The sequence below is a fragment of the Eleginops maclovinus genome, chromosome 24, assembly GCF_036324505.1.
Source record: "Eleginops maclovinus isolate JMC-PN-2008 ecotype Puerto Natales chromosome 24, JC_Emac_rtc_rv5, whole genome shotgun sequence".
Taxonomy (NCBI): domain Eukaryota; kingdom Metazoa; phylum Chordata; class Actinopteri; order Perciformes; family Eleginopidae; genus Eleginops; species Eleginops maclovinus.
The window spans coordinates 5,617,187-5,637,465 of record NC_086372.1 but is presented as its reverse complement, the minus strand read 5'-3'; the positions used below and the strand labels follow the sequence as shown (position 1 = coordinate 5,637,465).

Below are 20,279 nucleotides of genomic sequence, written 5' to 3'. Positions count from 1 at the left end.
CACCCAATCGGCGTCCTCGGAGGCAAACAAAGGGTCCCCTCTTTAATGAAGCCAGACACATGGCTGTTTAGTAGTGAAGACGATCTGATTGGTCAATCTAAGAGGAGCTGTTTTCCACAATGGGAACCATGGAAAGTATTTCTATTTTTAAAGTAGAGTTGTCAATTTGCCATAGATCAATAAAGTCAGACACAATCCTAATTTTGGGGATTCTTGGGATGCAGCACAGGCAGTATGAGAAAAATAAAAAGAGCTCTTTGAACATTAAAGCACGGAGACATGTCCCAGTAGAGGCACAAAATACAAATATGAACCTGAAAAGGAGCACAATAGGGCTCCTATAGCGCTAATGACCATTTTTATTTCAGATAAAACCAAAACACACACAGAGTCCTTTGCCTGTCTCTCACTTTTATCTTTTTCTGCTATGTTCTTCCTCTCCTTTTTCCTCTCCCTCACTTCTCTCTCAACTCACCAGATGGAGAGTGGGCGGTTGAGAGTGTAGCTGTGTGTGTGTGTGTGTGTGTGTGTGTGTGTGTGTGTGTGTGTGTGTGTGTGTGTGTGTGTGTGTGTGTGTGTGTGTGTGTGTGTGTGTGTGTGTGTGTGTGTGTGTGTGTGTTCATGCACGCTTGGTTACCCATGAGGTTGCATATTTACATCTCCTGTTAAATGTTGTCCTTATATCCTCCTCTGCTTCACTGGTGCACAGACTATAAAAGATAATTCACCTGCAGACCATGATGCCAGAAACGACACATTCATTTATCAAATTAAATCAAATAAATGAAAAGGAAATGTATTCGGGGCCAGCACAGTCTGACAGCCGTTGCATCTCGAGACTGGATTGTTAATGTGCACAGAGAGACAGTGCTAAGCCTTAACAGGGAGGAAAAAGAGGAGGAGGAGGGAGGGAGGGTGTGTGCGCGAGGAGAGTGAGCGAGGCGAGAGAGAGAGCGCGAGCATCAAGCCACCCGGACAGGCTCCACCATCCACACACTGTAAGGTACCAGAGCCACAAGGAGACTATAGTCCTCTACAATAATGGATGGAACAAAGCCGGCCATGGAGTCCAACGCGGAGGAGACTCAGGACGAGGGACAGGAGAGCAAAGGTAAGCGCGAGCAGCCGCTGACATTTGCGCGTTTTTCTCCATTTCTCTTTGGAGACATTTGCGTCTGCGCCAGCCTGAGCGGTTTAACCTACTTGCAATGGCTTCTCATTTGAGACAATAGCGATATTTTTTTCTCTTCCATATTTAGCGTAACACCGATTTCTAGACACATTTTAACGCATGGGGACGATTATTCCCGCAAATGAAGCACATATTTGACGTTTTCTGCCTTATTTGGCGCCTTTAAACAGGGGGGAATTGGAGATGGAGGAGAATAAGAGAAGAGGGGTGGGCGGGTTTGTGCACGGGCTGGTTTTATGGTGCATATATTAATGCCAATTTGCTTTAACACTCACGAGCTTATTTCTGCCTAATGAGCGGCTGACGGAGGGTTTGTGGAGGCGGCGCGCTGCGTGCACGGCTGCATTGTTTCAGGTGTGGAGCAGCAGCCTCGATTATTATCTATCTCCCCCCCTCCCTCCACCACCCCAACAGAGGCTCAGTGTCCGATCCGTCATCTGATTAGTCGACGTTGCTGCAACATATGAAAGCCTGTGTGTCTTGTATGAGCAGCGGTGTGTTGGTGCATGGAGGCTGCAAGGTGCACCACTGATGCCTGTGTCCATCAGTCACAATCCCCCAGACATGTTAATGGGGGGTGCACACATTAAATCCTGGCATGCTACAAGCACATTACCATCGTTTAAAGGCACATGCATGCTCATAAAACCAGAATTAATGAGTGCAATCAAAATGAATTCAGCAATAAATGTGATTTTTATGTGTACACCAATTACAGGCATACGTTTTTCGATTTTGTCCAAACAAACTGTTGCTGTTTCTCTCCCGAATGTGTGTGTTGGAGAAGTGTAGGTGTGTTTTTGTGCAGTGGTGGACTCAACGCCCATACAGAGTGGATTTGTCTTATAGTAAAAAATCCTCCCTCTGTTTAGGGACAGCAGTGTTGATAGATACTTAAATCACCGTTTTTTTTAATGGGTATACTATCTTGTACAGATTACAGTTTTATCTACATCCGGGATACCATCATTGTTGATGGTGATTGGCGTTCAGTTTGCCTTTTATTTACACATCAGTGCAGAGTCAGGCTTGCAGCTGACCTGGCATGATGCCCTGTTTGCCCTGCTGGCTGTCAGAGAGCTGATACCAAGTCAGAGTGCATGTATGACTCCTGAGGGCTTTACACACTCTCACCTCACAGAGCCAGTGTTTCCCCGGCTTTACTCACTTTATGTGTGCAGATGTGGTCAAATGAAGGTAATGCATTGGAAAAGACACATATGTGAAGTGATTTAGCTTCAGCAAATAGGAAATGGCTTGGAAATGCACCATGTTCAGTTAGATATTCAGAATTGTTCTTTCCGTATTAGAAATTGTTTATATTATGGAAACAAAATTATATTTTCTTAAGCTCCAGCATCACAAAATGGCATGACGTTACTTTTGGGGAAAATAATGTTTAAAAAAAACAGCATAAAACAGCGTACAAAATTGCATAACTTTTGGTGTATTCCGATTTGTCGCTCAAGCCAAATTCCACAAGATTCAGTTTAAGAAAAAAGGATGGAATTTAACTTTTTTGGAAGCAAATATTAAGATTATTGATGAGAAAAAAGCTACCATTTTGGAAAAAATTTGCATCTGGAGTATATAATGTTACTACTAGGGAAGATATTGAAATGTTTTTAGCTCCAGGAGTAAAAATGAACCTTAAAGTTTACTAATTGGTTGCAAACTTTAAGATTTTTAGGTTAAGCCTACCTACTACAGTGATTTAAATTCTAGATTGGTGTATTTTCGTGACTTTTAAATGCCAGCACTAACACACATTGTCTGTTAAAGGTCAGAAATATTTGTAGTTCCTGCAGCACTTCTTGGTGATATTGCTGGGTAACAGTTTGTGTGTATGACGTAAGGCGCAGAAGAGCGGGGAGCGTCCGGGATGTTTTTAAAAAGACATTACATCATCGTCTCCTGAGGCGGGCTGCCGTGCACAGCGAGAGCCTTCATCATGCTACTCTAATTGACAGAGTGGGCGAGTGTGTTTGAAGACCCTGAGGACTGTCTAGCAGGAGGACGGCCATGTTTAAAATGAACAATTAACCCTCTGAGTTCCTTAATGACCATTTCATGTGGTTCTTCTTCTGTGGTGCTCCAGGTGTGGTGTTGCGCAACTGAGTGCACCCACCCACACCACAGGACAGAAATAGACCGGATTGGAGGATGGCCTATTTGTCGGTGTTATCATTTGTGTGTGTGTGTGTCTTTGACATCTGGAATGTGACCATAAGCTTACAGCATGTGTTAAGAAGCTGAAGACTTACAGTGGGGGCAAGAAGGCGAGAGTCATATAAGGAGCTTGAGCTGCCTCCTCTTCCTTACTGCCACACGTTTGGGGATTACAAAAGTCCCCTTGCATGATGTGACAACTAACCGATGTGTGTCAGAATATCCAACAGGGAATTATCTTAGATTTTCTGCTGCATCAAGTCAAGCCTCACATGTATTAGCTAAATATATAACAAAAGGATATGAAGTTTAACTCAGTTCAGCATATTTAGATATTTTTTATTACATATTGTTGTCAACATGTCTGTATCAGTATGTATCCTCGTACAAGCCTTATTTAGAAAGCCATTCCTCTTTTTTTGTGCATTTTCAACAAGACATTACAATTTGTGCGCGTTATATGCATAAAATCCTTTCAAAATAAAACCCAGGAAACTACTTCTTACAAGAAGTACCTAGTAGAAAAATAGGCGATTGAAAGAGGAACTGGAGTTAGACTTCCAACATCTGCAAAAATAACTTCCCAACCTTACCAAATGTCATGCTTTTTGTCTTAAAAGAGTCAAAATAAAAGCTGAATAAAACACTACAACTAACTTCAATGAGGCTATTTGATGAAGAAATAGAAACAGAGTCCCTTTAACCTGCATACGTCTGATTTGATTCAACTTTTCTGTGACCTGTGTTCACCTCTTGTGTTAGCATCAGGTGCTGCGTTCACAGTCTTGCTGTTGTTGATTAGCTGTGACTGCCTTCATTACGATAAACAGCTCATGTTGCTGATTGCAACACTATTGTGTCTCCATGCATGATGTGAGAGTAATTACAAACAGGAAAGTGAACACAGGCAGGGTTTATGCTCTAATCCTGCTGCTGTTTGTGGGTATGGGTTGATCTTTTTTGCCTGATTGCGCCCGATAATAATAATCTGTAATCTGCATGTCTGCGGAGCGACTCTGTGCTCAGGACTCGGATAACGAGACATCAGCGACGCTCTCTGAGGAACCATTAAATCTGATTTCATTAGCATGAGACGGTTTGATTAGAGCAAGCTCTTTCCGTGTGACGTTTTTTATTCTTTACCTTTCAAAGCCCATTTTTCAGGTCTGTCCGTCCTCCCCTTTGTTGCAAATGATTGGCCTGTTCACACACCTTTCTTCTTTCCTGTGCGAATGCGTGTGTGTGTGTGTGCGTGGTTGCTCTTGCATAACGCCTCGCTGGCTCGCCGCCGTTGGTTATGATGTTCAGATGGGAACCGTAAGAGATTACCTCATCGTCTGGATGGATGCAGGTTTTGTTTGAATTTTCTGCATGGAGGGGCAGAGCGGTGCTGCAGCCTCTGAAGCACAAAGAGAGACTTCCTACTAATCAGCCTCTCATCGGTTCTTATGTAAAATCTGTAATCACCTGAGCAGAGGAGGATATTAAGAGCTAGAGAGGAACTGCAAGATGTTTCCACACTGATTTCAAATCAACGAAACCTTTAAGGGAATAGCGCATTTTGGGAAATATGCATATTTGTTTGATTGCCAGGAATTAGGAGTGTTGGAAACCACTTGCCATTCAACGTATAAGTTGCTGCTAAAAACAAATGGCTGTTTTCCTTTAATATTTGGTTGTTTTTATTGCTATAACTGGTTTTCACAGAGCTGAAACTATACATTTTCAATGGATCATTCCATAGGTAACTAAGCTCCACTTAGAAAATTAATATTTCACATCTTCGGGCCTCTAAAAATCCTTAAAATGAACCAATCTTGAACAGAATAAACCAGGACAAAAAGGAAGTATCCACCGAATAAGTTAATTTACTCAAAGTAAATAAAAGACTCTTCAAAGCAAATGAGGAGAACATAATTCCACCTCCTAAAATGTATATGTGCTAGTTTTCTAAAATATAATTAAATATCTTTGGTATTGGAATGTTTGCTTGACAAACTGGAGGTGTCAAGTCGGGCTCTGGGAAATTGTAATGGTTATTCTTCAATATTTCCTGACATTTTATCAAACTACATCACCAGATTTTTACTGCAATGAGTGAGGGAGACCTGGCCTAACCTCCAAGAAGATACAAGGGTCATTCAAAGGAAAAAACCTAATACAGTCCAGCTGAGTCCAGGGCTAAATGCCATCCTCTGTTTGATGCTGACATTTAGTCTGTGTTGCTTATAAATATTGGACAGGTCACCTTCCCTGCTGGTCTGACCTTACAACACAACTTGTTTAAGATTACACAAAACATGTAATCCTTCATGGATCATTGCTGTGATAAATAGTCCTTTTCACATTCAATTATTTCCCACTATATTGGCACAATATTCCAAGTGTACAGTAAATATTAGAAGGTGTCCAGTGTTGAGACACCTTAAGATGCATCTTTGACCTTCTTTGAAGGACTAAGATTTAGCGGAAAGGCGCTAACTATGCAGCGCATACCTTTGGATAGCCCACACACATTAGCTATAAACGACGCTGATGTGTTTGTCTGATTATTTCACTTTTTAGAGCCTTATCATGATGGAAGTATCCCCCGCTAGATGGTTTACCTGGATACTATTTGCTAAACTGCGTGTCAATCCAGGACAAACATGTGTAACGCTGACTGTAATAGAAGCTGGTTTGGACAAACTTTCATTGTGCCTCTCTCTCTCTCACACACACACACCCACACACACTTTAATGTGTGCTCTTGCTGTTATTGGCATCCTACTTGTCTTTGTTACACATAACCACCTCTCACTTAGGCTCTCTACCATTTTTCCTTTTGGAAAATGGCAGTTTTTCAATGAGAGTATCAAGAAGAAGAAAATCTCCCACACACTCAATTGATCCTTGAACAATCTCCTCTTTTCCTCCTTCTTGCTCGTCTCTTCCCGTCTTGTCCAGATTCTCCTGGCTATCTCCCACACACACTTCGCCCATTCTCCTCTGGCCCCGGAGGTGTGTGAGGTTGCAGGAGCATGTGAAAGCCGTCACACAGGGAGAGACTCATGTGTTCCTCATTTGAAGCCATTTGCCCAAAGCTTGCTGTCAGCCTCCATCTGGATGTAAATGTGTGTGTGTTTGTTTACGTGTCAGTGACCCGGAGTGGTTTAGGGGAATGTCTGTGTGTCGGTGCTTTGCCTGCACTAAAGGAAAAGCTCTATTTTAGTGCTCTGTGCACATATGTGGGCGAGACCTCGTAGTACGCTGTTTATATTCAGCCCTCTGAGTCCCCATAGTGAGGCCACATTTATATTTCAATGCACTTTTTCCACTTGCATATTCATAAACCCAGCTGTTTTTAGTATGGACGTGGTCACCTGTCGTTTGTATTCTGCATGAATCTTGCCAGAGTCCCTTTAAACTTGCTTTTTACTGGCTTTTTATTGTTAATCAATCATAACATTTTTGATTCGATTTCTAGCAAATTCAGTGTGAATTATGGTCGGTTTTTCTCATAGACTTCTATACAATTTTGACTGCTGTCCATTAGAAAAACCTCCAAAAAACTGACGTGGTGACAGCAAGTGCTAAAATGCTGACTCATCGCTGCACCACATTTCTATCATCTGATGTTTTATAGACTAAATGGTTTCAAGATACCCAAAGTGACCGTTAAGCCCTAAAAGGAAGCAACAGATTACAGTTTGAACTCATCAGCCCCCCATGTTGGCCTCCATGTTTGAACCTATACACAGTCTATGGTTTGAACCCAGTCTGCAGTGGGTATATGAATAGCAGCAAGTGTCAGGATGGCGCAGCATGCCATGTTCCTGAGAGATGCCAACCTCCTCTGGCCTTCCTCCATCACCCACTGACGCCCAATCTGCTCCTCTCATCCACAGTCCATAATGTGCATGATGCCGATTAAGCACTCGTCACTGTTAGCCATCGATATGTGACTGGGCCTGTATGGAGTGCCGCTACAGGCAGTGGGGTCCCATTGTGTTAAAAGAAACTTCTCTTTTTGAGCCTATTTTACATTTTTTGACAATGTGTCTTCACAGAAAGTGTATCTGTGCTGCTGTAATTGAGACTCTTTAGCAGAGCAGGAAGAATATTATTTACTTAAATATAAGTAGTAATACTACAGTGTAAATACTCAGTCAAGTATTAGCATCATAATATCATATAAGTAGCAGAGTAGAAGTATTCGTTATGCAGAATGGCTCAGCTACATTTCACCCCTGAACTTTAGTAACTCATATCTGAGAGTACGTGCTTAGTTGGGCTCTAGTGCCACACACTCTTAAACACACTCAAACACACACATTGTTCTGGTGTAGGCCCCGAGGCTGCTGGAAAGTAATTCTCCACTATCACAACGGGGGGAGGGGAGGTGGAAAGGCCAGAGGAGGGCTACCGACTACTTTGACATCTCAGGGAAAGTGACATTAGCCAAGTTTGTTGCGTAACCGCTGAGCCATTCAGTCCGAACGGCACGCCACTTCTGTCCACAGGGACCATTTCACATTTAAGTGGAACAAAACTCAAAGTAATAGCTCCGCTGAGTCGGCACGCTGCAGCTGAGGACAGGTGAACCTGCTCCCAATGTTTACAAGATCGGAGATGACAGTTTCACACTGTGAAGGCAGTCAGTGGACTAACTGCCATTTCTGCTTTAGTCTCCTGTCTCTGCAAACTACAGCCATACACTTCTGCAAACCAGGGCCTGCATACTCCTTAAAGATACAAAACGTGAGTGTGAAGGCACTGTAGTCAAACACCAAGAGACAACTTAACTCATACAGTGCAGATGAATATTTAATGTAGCATTAAGTAGCTTATGTGGAGTTTCCTCTGCTGTGCTTTAATGTGATTTGTGTTGTTGTCGTGCATCCAGCTGTCAGAGTTGAGCCCATATTGGCCACAGAAATGGAGGAATAGAGGGGAATCAACATCCTGAAGATCAGCGGCATAAAAATATTGGTCACACAGCAGCAGAGCGGGGGATTGTGAGTCCAATCGTGCTCAATTACGCCTGGCCAGATGCTGACCTTGTGGCCTCGTAATGCTGGCATAACCAGCCAAGAGTTTCAGAAGATTAGGGTCACTTGTGTACCGTGGGAAACACAATACAAATTGGTGGCTGCTGGCGTCATCCTGTTACCTGGAACTTGTTGTTTTCTCTTGATCAAAGCTGAAAACATTTTCCTATATGATAATGTGTCGAATATCAGATGAGACAGGAAAGGAAACAATTTGCATCTCCTGAATGACAGCTAACTTTTTGAACATGCATTCCAGGCTCTAAAAGATGGTGTCAAATATCCAGGAAAGCAAACTCTGCTTCTTTGTCTATTTAACTCTAAATAATTCACAAAATGAACATAATGGCGTATTGAAGAAGACTTAAAACTACAGATTGAGACGATAAACTCGTCAGGAAAATGTTTACATTGGTAATAAATAAAATGTGAAGTCCTTTTCTCATAGACTTCTATGCAATCTGACGTCTTTTTGCAGCCACTTTTTAAACCCAGATTTCAAATCTTGGACAAATCAAGCAATTTAAAACTATAGTAACTAGGGTTATGCTACTTTTATAGACTAAACAATAAAGTATTAACTGACCAAGTAACTCACAATGAAGGATCTTTGCCGTTTCGAGATATTTGACTTTGTTGTTACAACTGATTAAAACAACTACAAAAAACTACCAAAATAAGACCCAAGGTAGAATGTTGTTTTTGAAGAAAAATTCGTTTGTTTTTTACTCTTTGCTGATGAATTTTTTATGGTCTCTCATGGTTTTTAAAAGCATTTCCTAAAGACTGAGAGGAGCATTTTGTCTTTTAACTGAAGTGGAAAGACCGAAAATCTCCCAAGCTGGAGTTATGAGGTTTTCAGTGTGTGTGTGTGTGTGTGTGTGTGTGTGTGTGTGTGTGTGTGTGTGTGTGTGTGTGTGTGTGTGTGTGTGTGTGTGTGTGTGTGTGTGTGTGTGTGTGTGCGTGCTGTCATCAAACAGATGGGGCTTCTTTTTCATCTCAACCAGAGGAGACGCAGCCATCCATTCCCCTCCTGTCTCTTTCTTTACTTTCGCACACCTTCCTCTTTTTTGTGTCTCTCTTTGTCTCTGACATCCTCCTCAACTCTTGTGGGAATTTACCCATAATGCACCACGAGGAAATTGCCCCATAATGAATACAGCACTTTTAAATTGGAGTGGAGCTGCAGGCGGGGAGCAGACCGGCCGCTGAAATATTCACAAAGCTTTATTAACGCTGTTATTCCTGGCAGATGCGATGTGCGTACTAACAGTTGGCGATAATCATGCAGTGCCACTGGGTCGTACAGTTTGTTATCTCCTCTCGGTTTGTATTTACATCTGATTTATAGTCGTTGCAGCAAGAAAATCAATGTTACTAGACATATAAATGCAGGTGATACTACATGGCAGCTACTAACGCGAAAAGGTTTATTTTCAATGCAAACGCTCCAAATTCAAACCCAATACGACCATATTAGTGTGTAAGACGGCATGCATTTTAGGGGATTATGTCACTTTTCATGTCGTGGGTGTCATGTGATTGACAGGAAGCAGACTTAATCACAAAGCACGCCAGCAGCCGAGACGTCTCTAACAATGAGTGCTCGGAAAATGTCTCTTGTCTATTCAGAAGATATGAATGTAATGAAAAAAGACAAACAAACAAAAAACAAATGAAGGTTTTGTTCTGACTGTGTGCATTTTCTGCTTCTGTGGACAATGTTTTTTTGGATGTCACCAAGTGCGTTTTTGTGCAAAAAACCGAGGAATACTGAGGCGGGGGGAAATGAGACCCTGGACAAATCGTTAACAGTCGGATAAAGCTGCGTGATATTGCTTCAAAATGACAAGTAATTCATAATGTTTTAAAGTAAAAATGTGGTGGTTATATCCTAATTATCACAGAACACAGAACTATGACCAGACTGTGCAGTTCCTCTAGCTTTTTAGCGTCTTTTAGCACGTTGTTTTGGACTCAAGGAGTTTGTGGAGACTTAAATATTATTTTCTGATTCCTTTATATCGTGTAGCTAGCTGCATATCAATGACTTGACATGAATTCTATAAGTACGTGCATGAATAATAAAATTAGGCAATCTTCTCTCCTCCTCTTATGTCTAACAATTCAATATGTCTGACCCACTTTTCCCGAAAACCCGACTAGCATTGCATCTCCTCACACCGTGTGTTTGTTTATGTCACCGTTTAGCACTAATCTTTTTTCATCAAGGTTACATCACTCTTCATCGGTGTGTGTGTGTGTGTGTGTGTGTGTGTGTGTGTGTGTGTGTGTGTGTGTGTGTGAGTGTGAAGCGAAGGACGACGCTACTGCTGAACTGGGTCGTGGGTAACACGTTGCTATAGCAACTGCTATTTGCCGGCCCCGGGGCCAAGCAGTGCTTTTTATCACTCACACTTTCTCGCTCTGTCTCTGTTCATCCTCGATTCATCCTCTTCCGCTTTCTTCACCTCCTTGCCTTTGTTCCTCCGCGCTCTCTATATCGATCTCTTCCTTCCTCTCCGTTCACCTCTCCTCGCTTACACTACCACTCATTTTTCCTCCTCCTCTCTTTTGTCTATAACACAATCAAAGAGCAGGCCTCTATCTGTCAAACTCTGCACATTGCAATCCTAATTAAAGCACGGGGACACCTCCTAGTTTTGGGGAGGAACACGCTTTCACAGCAGGGGGTGTCAAAGTGTTCAATATAGGCAATCCAGCCCAGAGAGTGCTCCCACAAACCTGGCCTCCTCCTTGGTCTGCGATGGTTGAGATGATATATGATGCAGCAGGAGCGTAACATATTGTCTCAGCGATTAACTCCAGCCGGCTCACTGTAAGTATTGCGTGGGCATGCAGCCATATTTCATAGAGGGAGCAGCTATGCGAGATGTAGTGAGAGGCAGCGAGGTATAAAACGGGAGCGATGGGCCTGCTTCTGTGTGTCACCTAAATTCTCCTCTAATGAATAGCCCATTGATTTCCATTAAGGCCGGCTGGAGCTGACCACTCCGGCCTGTCTGCTTCCCATTAGCGCACTTTAAAAACTGAGGCTGACAAACAGTCACATAAGCCCTCAGGCGGACCGGATGAGAACCCAGCTAAGTGTTTAAAGGAAACCTGTGAGTTGATACAGGAAGCTGCATGGGGGACAGCAGGAGTTATATGGGCTTTAAATACCAGTCGTTCACTTTTAAACTCAAAAGTATACTCTTAAACTCTCTTGTCCCCATCTTGAAATGACACCGTGAATACCAAGATAACGCCAGCAGGTAATTTGCTGATTTGCATTTGAAAGAGCAGGATTATATCTCACTTTCATGTTATCTTCTCTTCTCTAAATGAAAGTACTTGTTGTTTTTGAGCAGGAGGGAGTGTCAGTGCAGCTTTTAAACAGCCTCCCGGTCCTCATTGTATCGACCAGTGAGTCCATTGCAATCCCCCCCGAGACCTGGCCTCTTTCTGGGCTCAGATTTTTCAGAGTCATCCAGTCTTATCAGCTCCACCTCTCCATCAGCCCGCTTTCTTCATTAACATTAATAGGATTTGGATGTATTATGCAACCGTTTGGTTACGCAACGCGCGGTCTTCAGCGGCAGCGCACTTCGGAGGGGAGCCTGAGCATCTTAGATTTATAGTTAGGGTTTTTCATTCACTCAGACACGGAGCGAGGGGAGTTTTCAATGTGTCGGCACATGACCCCGAACAGAGGTCAGATACAAGCATCAGCACAACAGCTCTTATCAGAAAGAACTTGAAGACAGGTTGGATACAAAATCCCCAAATCTGCTCATTTATTCTGCACAATTTCAAACCCATTTTGTGGAATCATATTAAAAAGTCCTTAATATAGTAGTTTCATATGTCAGATTTGACTGTACACCCATGCTCTTTATCTGCACTTAAGGGTTAGTGCACATGAACGCCCCTTTAAGTCAGACCAACTACTTTTAAAGTCAGGGAAAAGGATTTGGTATTCAATAATTAGCTCATTTCATTTGTTCCTTTTCCCTTCATTGTCACGTTGAAGAGGCCCTATTATGCTTTTGGGGGTTTTTTCCTTTCCTGTAGTGTGTTAAATAGGTTTTTGTGCATGTAACTGCTCACGTTGAGAAACCTGAATCCGGTAGTGAAGCTATCGATGACTCCGTCCTCAGCGGGGAATCAATCTGCTCTTTAAAACCCGTCAATAACAATGTGTAACACTACCTGCCCTGAACGCAGCACAGCACATCGCCCTGTGTACTCAAAGCTTCACGATCAGAGATATTTGGATTGGACAAACAAACTTCTTCTGAACATTCAATAATAACGATGATGCCTCAGAGTTGCCAAATGGAGCAGGTTGTCATGGAAACAGCAAAATGGCACACACACACACACACACACACACACACACACACACACACACACACACGAGACAGTTAGTTTTGTCTTTTTTTTTTTCCTACATCACAGAATAACTTCCTGCTTTGCTGAAGGAGCTATTTTTAAAACGGCTGTTATATAAGACGCGGCTCCTGCGCTCGATTCAATGTTTCATCTTCCCTTCCCTTTTATATTCCTCTTCATCTTCCTCACCATGATGAGAGCAGAAAGACCAGTGTTTCCCCAACGCTCAAACACAAGCAATAACTGTCCATCATGTATCATGACTTTTAAGATGTGAAAACGCACAAAAAACAATCAAATACATGCAAGACGTGCAGACCAATCTCATCCAATTTGAATTCCACCGAAAACCAAAAGTAAAGAGGCAAATCCTGAGTCTTATTCTCACTTTCATCTGCAAGTGAAACTCCAGAAATCTTCAGTGTTTGCTGCCCAAAAATCACCTCACTGATTCCCTAGAAAAGGACTTTTATTTTGAAATAAAATTGACTTCATGACATATGCATGTACATGAAATAAAAACCTCTTTTGGTATGTTTTTTTAAAGACAAAGGGGAGGTTGAGTCTTTTTTTGTGAGCATGTAGTGCAGCTCACATGTAATATTCAGCACTCCCAGCTGAGCTTGCAGTGAATGCACACTAACGGAGAAGGATGCTATGATTAGCCGCTCGACATGCTGACAGGGATGAGTGCTGTTCACGCTCTCACAGTACACGCATGCACGATTCAGCTTGAGCAGTGAAATCACTCGTGTTTCTTCACATGATGGTTGCAAAAAAAGCATTGCAGTGAGTGTCATCACCGAGCCACTGTACGAGACGTGATGCAGCAGTGTGCTCTGTTTGCTCCTGATGGTTCAAAGCATGCGTTTTCACTGTAAATCTGACACAATAAAGCTTTTTAGAGAATTTTCCAACTTCAGGAAAGCATTGCATCAGTGGTTTACTCCTCCTCTCTCTCTCTCCCCCCCCCCCCCCCCATGCAGGATGCTTCGAGTGTTGCATCAAGTGTCTGGGCGGGGTGCCCTACGCCTCGCTGGTGGCCACCATCCTCTCCTTCATAGGCGTGGCGCTGTTCTGCGGCTGCGGCCACGTGGCGCTGAGCGGCACCTTGACCATGCTGGAGAACCACTTCTCCACGATCACCACGGACCACGCCACCCTCACCATGGTGTAAGTCTTTCTGCACTGCCCTAAGGTGTCGCATGGACACTAAAGGAGCAGGATGAATCATTGATGAGCTCTTGGCAGAGTCCAATGGGTGAATAAATAAGTGAATAACGAGTGCATTAAAACCAAAGCCTCATGTATTTTCTGTGTTTTTAGCATCCAGATCCTTCAGTACATCATCTACGGCATCGCCTCTTTCTTCTTCGTGTATGCCATCATCCTGCTGGCTGAGGGCTTTTACACTACCAGCGCCATCAAGAAGGAGCTGCAGAGCGACTTCAAGACCACCGCGTGTGGACGCTGCATCACCGCCTACGTATGTACACACACACACACACACACACACACAGATGAGCAGCTGCTGCAAATCATCACACCCACTGACCCAGATACAGATGAAGCCCTGTAGATTTGATCACTTTGATGTGTCCTTGATAGTGTTATTGCTGAACAAAAAAGCAACACAAAGCCAACATTTATTAGGTTACCAGCCCGATCATGAGAAGAGCTGCTGGGCACAATCACACACTTTATGGACTCATAAGAAAGACATATGCAAACACACTCACACACACACTGCCAGCCCTTGAGGGCAACTCTGGCACAGTTTGTCCTTTCTGGCCTTATTACACTAATTGCTGCAGATGTCCAGTAACATTAGCTTAAACATGGACTCTTAAAGGATTGATATTAACCCATTTTTCCCTTTGAAAACTTTTGGGGAAAACTCAAAAGGACCAGATATTAATCTATTGTTTTTATTCTTCCTCCTCTCCTCAGTTCATGTTCCTGACCTACATCCTGTTCCTGGCCTTCCTCGCCATTTTCGGCTTCACGGCTATTCCCGTTTTCCTCTTCTTCAACATGTGGAATACCTGCGCTGCCATGAGGTCTCCTGACTCCAACATCACCTCGCCTGAGTCCATCTGTGTGGACGTCAGGCAGTACGGTAAGCTGTCCTGCGTGCACTCATTTATGTTTAATTTATTTCTCTCAATCTTCAGGTAGTGTTTCTCTGGGTCATTTTTGATTAAACGGGCCCTATATTGCACATTTTCAGGGTCATATTTGTATGTTGTGTCTCTACTGGGACATGTCTCCATGCTTTAATGTTCAGAAAGCTCTTTATTGCTCTCATACTGCCTGAGCTGCAGCACCTCTTTTCACCCTCTGTCTGAAACTAAAGCTCAAAAAGCATAAAAGGGAATTTAAAGAGCAATTCATCATGATGAAAAGGTGGATTTTCCCTCATGGCCCTCCGATTATTTGTTTGGTATTTTAATAAACCCCATAGAGCAGTCTCCTGCAGCGTGCTGGTGTTTTCTCTGCTCAACCCTCGAGTGTGTGAGTGCAGCCTCCCCTTTATACTGCTCTGTGTCAGCACAGCTGAGCTAATCAAGCCCCCCTCCCCCCCTCCTGATTACAGATTGAAACTTGGTTAATAAAACCACAATTTAACTGAAAGAAAGAACCTTTTAAGGCTCAATATCATACTTAGGAAGTTACTTAAATGCACTGATTTCAGCACTAATTTTATGCAAATATAATAGAATGGGAATTGTGGTGTTAAATATAAGAAGTAAATAGTTGGATAATACTTTAACACGCTGCATAAGGATTTAAACAAATCAACTCTTGTTTTAAAGTGTCATTTCAATCACTTTTTGATAACTAAAGTGGTAAAGATATTTCACACAAGCTTGATATTTTGAAGCAAAAAAGAAACCCCGAATATAATATATGTTTTGCAAACTCCGATTTGTTATTTGTGAAAGACGCATAGTACGGTGGCCGACATGAAAACCACAATATATGGTCAGTAATATCTCATTAGTACTTGCACATGACATCCTGGTGCTTCCACACACGTGTATCTTTACCTGCAAAATGTAGAAAAATAATCCACAAGGCTTTACCCTGCTCTTCACTTTACATATTCATCCCTCTGCTTTAAAAGTCATTCACTATATAGGAAGAGGTCAACAGATACATTAGATTATTGAGAGGCTGATTGGATCTCTATGAAAATCCACATTCCCGCAGTATTACGGCACGTAGCGTAACGCTCTCCAATGATTGCATATCTGTGACGGCCTAATGTAGGGGATGTGACCCACATTTGAAGGACAGCTGGCCCGCTCGCAAAGTAGGATGAGGATCACATATGCTGCACTGGCACTCGTGCTACTACACTGTATAAAATATTAACCCCAATTACTGGCAAATTATTACCCAAGCTTTTATCTTATTTATAATGAGGATGAAAAGGCTAAAAAAGTCAAAGGGACGTACGAGCTGGCTTTGAAAAACAGTGAAAAAACGACCCATAATTTCCCCGTGGGAGGGGCTCAGCGGTTTTCTTTAATCTTAATCCGATTGTTAATGCAGTCTCGGGGGAGGAAAAAGCTTCTTGACGTTTTTATCTCTCTCATCCTGCAGGTATTATTCCCTGGAACGCCACTCCGGGAAAAGCTTGTGGGGCCACACTGGGAGACATCTGTAACACCAGCGAGGTGAGAGGACTAACCGTCCCTTTTTTTTATTTGACTTTATCTCCCCTCTCTAATTCTCTGTCTCTTCCCAACAGTTCTACCTCTCCTACCACCTCTACATCGTTGCGTTCGCCGGCGCCGGAGCCACGGTCATCGCGCTGGTAAGGCCGCTCAGTGAGAATGTGCAGCGCCTCCGCCTCTCACACGTTTTGTGAGCATGTCAGCATGAAGGGTTCAAATCTGAGCCTCTGCTGCGTGAGTGTGAGGAGACGGGGTCAGCGTGTTTTGTACTCCGCTGTGGAGGCGGACCGCTTTGTTTTACGTCCAGGGAAATGGAGATGCTAAAAAAAAGCTAAAAGCAGATGTTGAGGTGGATCATCTGAACGCCCCCTCCGCACTGTGATGAGCTCCAGCTTTCAGGATAGTAAGAGAGGAATTTGGGCAAACAAAAAGCCCAAAGTTAAAACATGAACTTTTGTAAAATTGTATACCTTCAAACAATTATTTAAACTAGCTTTTTGGAGTTATGGTCTCCAATTGAAAACATATTTAGCCACATATCGGCACTGCTAACCCTAATCCTCAAACTTGAAGTAAATACGTAGTAAAACATAAGCCTAGAGTTTATGTTATCGGCATACTGGAACTGTTTTAAGTACTTCTGTTTCCTCTCCAGATCCACTACCTGATGATTCTGGGGGCTAACTGGGCCTACCTGAAGAGCGCCGTGTCCACGCACGAGTACCAGGACATCAAGACCAAGGACGACCAGGACCTGGAGGCGGAGGCGCGCTCCAAGGAGGGCCAGAACTCCTCCTCCTACTCATAAGGACGAGAGCTCCTCACCTGTGTCCTCTCCACGCCTCCACACCCCCCAACCCGCGACACCCAACCCCTCCCTCTGTTAAAACAAACCACCTCGGCCATGTTTGATAGTCCCCCGAGCCCCTCCTGGTCCTCCACCTTCCTCCCTTCCACGACGAAGGGAGGAGGGTGGAGGGCGAGGAGAGGCGGCGGCTGGAGGCAGATGCTTCAGAACGGGAGAGCTCGCCCGCCGGGTGCTCGCTCAGGTACGGTGCGTCCGTTCAGAAGCGTCTCCTCCCCCGAGCTTTTAGGGCGGCGGCTCGTGAACGTGGTCCCGGCTGTGATGGCCTCGCGCTAGGAGCCAAAAAACAGCTCCTTAAAAAAAAAACATTGCTCACTGTCGTCAGGCAGCGACCAACTTCCTCCGTTTTTTGGTGTTTTATATGCATATATATATGAATATATTGTGCGAATGTGTACGAATGTTGTTGTTTTTTTAATACTCTCTGAGAAGTATGCCAGGTACTTTTTTCTTCTTCTTCTTCTTCTTCTTTATGTTTTTTCGCGCCCACTGTTTTTCTTTCTTTTCCATTTTAAACTTTTTATTGCTAATGCTCGATACGTTGTTGCACTATTACTACGAAACTAAAAAATAAGGGAGGATGATAATCCCTTAACAACCCCCCTCTGTCTCATAGAAACATCTAGATTCTCAAGGATTACTGTGCATTTACATTACAACACATTTATTTTTCTGCCATTTATTCAGACCAGAGGTGTAGCAACTTTATATTGAAGGGAACTTCTGCGTATTTTCTTGCCAAGGGTTGGGTGGTATCGTCCAACTCTCTGCAAGAAAGTCCATTTAAGTCCTTTTTCGCTACACTTATCACCAGCGGCAACAAATCAAAGATAAATGGTATTTTAACACAAAACAGACACACACCTCAGGTATCAAACCAAATCTGATTTTAGCCACTTTTGTTCTTTTGACGCTAAACGTAATTTACCGGATTGGTACGCTGTCCTGTGACAATTATAGTTTCTTTTCAAATTTCTCCTCTTGTGAATGAACTCCACCTGTAAATAGCTAAACCCTTAAAAAATGTACACTTTCCTTAAAATAAGAAGGACACAATCAGTGTTGCACCATGCTCTTCTATTCTTTTTTTCCACAGATATATGTAAATGTACCCTTTGAGATATGTGTTTAGCACTCAAATACTAGTTCTGCATTTGATATAAATAATAATTGTAACGTGGTGAGAGGGATACAGTGCAGTTATGATATGACACGATGGATCGAGGTGCTTGTGACGTATACATTTTCAAATGTAAAGAAAAAATAAATATGGAAACGTTTTCAATGTTTTATCAGTTTTTAGGCAGCTGGGTTATTAATCTTGTGATTCAGTAATTTTATGGATTTATTTGTGGGGGTTTTTTTTCTCCAATGGCCAGCCAAACAAGTTTTTTGAAAGTGTTTACACTCTGAAATAAATCAAGTCAGGAATTTTCATACATTGATTTTATAATCAGATATTGTTTAAATATCATGAACTATATTCTATATCGAACACTGGTTAGTCAACCCTCAAAGAGGCCCTATTATGCTTTCTGGGTTTCCCTTTCCTGTAGTCTGTTAGGTTTCTGTGCATGTAAATGGTCTGCAAAGGCTAAAATCCCTGTGTCCCCTCCAGAGGGAGTTTCTCTCCCAAACTCCCCTCCTGCCTGAAACGCCTCCATTGGACTCCTTTGTTTAATTTTAGAAGATGATGACATCACTGTGTAGCAGTCGCTTATGTCGGCTAGCGCTCCAACACATTGTACGTGATAAGTTAAGGGGCGGGACATCTCTAAGTGGTTGACCAATCACAACAGCTAACCAATCAGAGCAGACTGGATTCTGGTTTCAGACAGAGGGTGAAATAAGGTGCTGCAACACAGACAGTATGAGAAAAATAAAGAGCTTTTTGAACATTAAACCATGGAGATATGTCCCAAGAGAAGTACAAATATGAACCTGAATATGAGCATAACAGGGCCCCTTTAAAAAACGCTGAAGAAGATTTGATGAGATGAAGCATGTCAGTATCGTCCATGTGTGCAGTTGTCTATTCTGTATAAAAAAGGACTATATTGCCATGTGTGTTTTGTTTGATAAATATACGTGCTTTGCCACCAGGTTGATGTAAAGGCAAACTTCAACTTCCTAGAAGACGATGCGTGTCAGGGTGTTGTCGTTTCCTCGTTATTTGCATGAAGGAGACATGACTGTGTCTTTGCAGTTTTTCAGGTGATGTGTAGTCAAATGTTCTGACAACTATGGTAGGCGGTGTTTGCCCTCCCCTCCTCTTCCTCCTCCTCCTCCTCCTCCTCCTCCTACTCCTACACCCCCCTACCCTTTCCACCCACTCTTTTTCTAAAGAAAACTCCATTGTACTTTGATGGCATTGTAGTCCCTGTAGGTGTTTCATTATGGTTTGATTTTTTAAGTTGGAAATAGTTCTATGACTCCTATATAGTGATGATTTTTGTAACCTTCTCTAGTAAAACCGATATTTTTTATTATCGTGACACCGTTTGTCTCCTGTCTCGTTCTTGTGTTCGGGTCTCTAAAATGATTAGATTTTTTACGTCCTGTTTATGGTATCACACGTATATTTAAGGCATTAAAACCTGGCTCTTAATGGTCTTAAAACATCTGCTTCTCAATTATGTAGATAACCTGCGGTTGGCCCTATTTTATCATAATAAACTCAATATATTTTGCTTGTTAAAATAAGACATTTAAAGCCATGTTTTTGGACTTTGAGAAATATTCACAGGCCTTTTTTTTTTTTACTATTTTCTGACATTTTATACCAAATCATTCCTCACTTTTTTTATAATTGATAGTTGAAACCCTTTTTATGTAGGAATAGAATATTTTAATTAATTAATGCATTTCTAAAATATTTCCTGATTAATTATCTGCATGTAAACCAAATTGTTCTTCTATGTAAAATAATGACAAATAATTCAAAC

The 20,279-nt window shown here is 42.5% G+C and overlaps 1 protein-coding gene across 1 annotated transcript; it reads left to right on the top strand.

Annotated features, from left to right (window-relative positions):
• Positions 1-898: 898 nt before the first annotated feature.
• Positions 899-19,829, top strand: LOC134861087 (neuronal membrane glycoprotein M6-b-like). The gene is made up of 7 exons (XM_063878095.1): positions 899-1,111; positions 13,773-13,959; positions 14,113-14,272; positions 14,737-14,905; positions 16,396-16,469; positions 16,544-16,609; positions 17,125-19,829. The coding sequence occupies exons 1-7, from the start codon at positions 1,042-1,044 to the stop codon at positions 17,275-17,277; spliced, it is 879 nt and encodes a 292-aa protein (XP_063734165.1). The 5' UTR covers positions 899-1,041; the 3' UTR covers positions 17,278-19,829.
• The last annotated feature ends 450 nt before the right edge of the window (positions 19,830-20,279 follow it).

Excerpts from the sequence above, each read along its gene's own strand:
- LOC134861087 (XM_063878095.1), top strand. The coding sequence starts at position 1,042 with ATGGATGGAACAAAGCCGGCCATGGAGTCCAACGCGGAGGAGACTCAG. Across the intron at positions 13,960-14,112 it reads CACGCCACCCTCACCATGGT|CATCCAGATCCTTCAGTACA; the intron begins GTAAGTCTTTCT and ends CTGTGTTTTTAG. Across the intron at positions 16,610-17,124 it reads GAGCCACGGTCATCGCGCTG|ATCCACTACCTGATGATTCT; the intron begins GTAAGGCCGCTC and ends TTTCCTCTCCAG.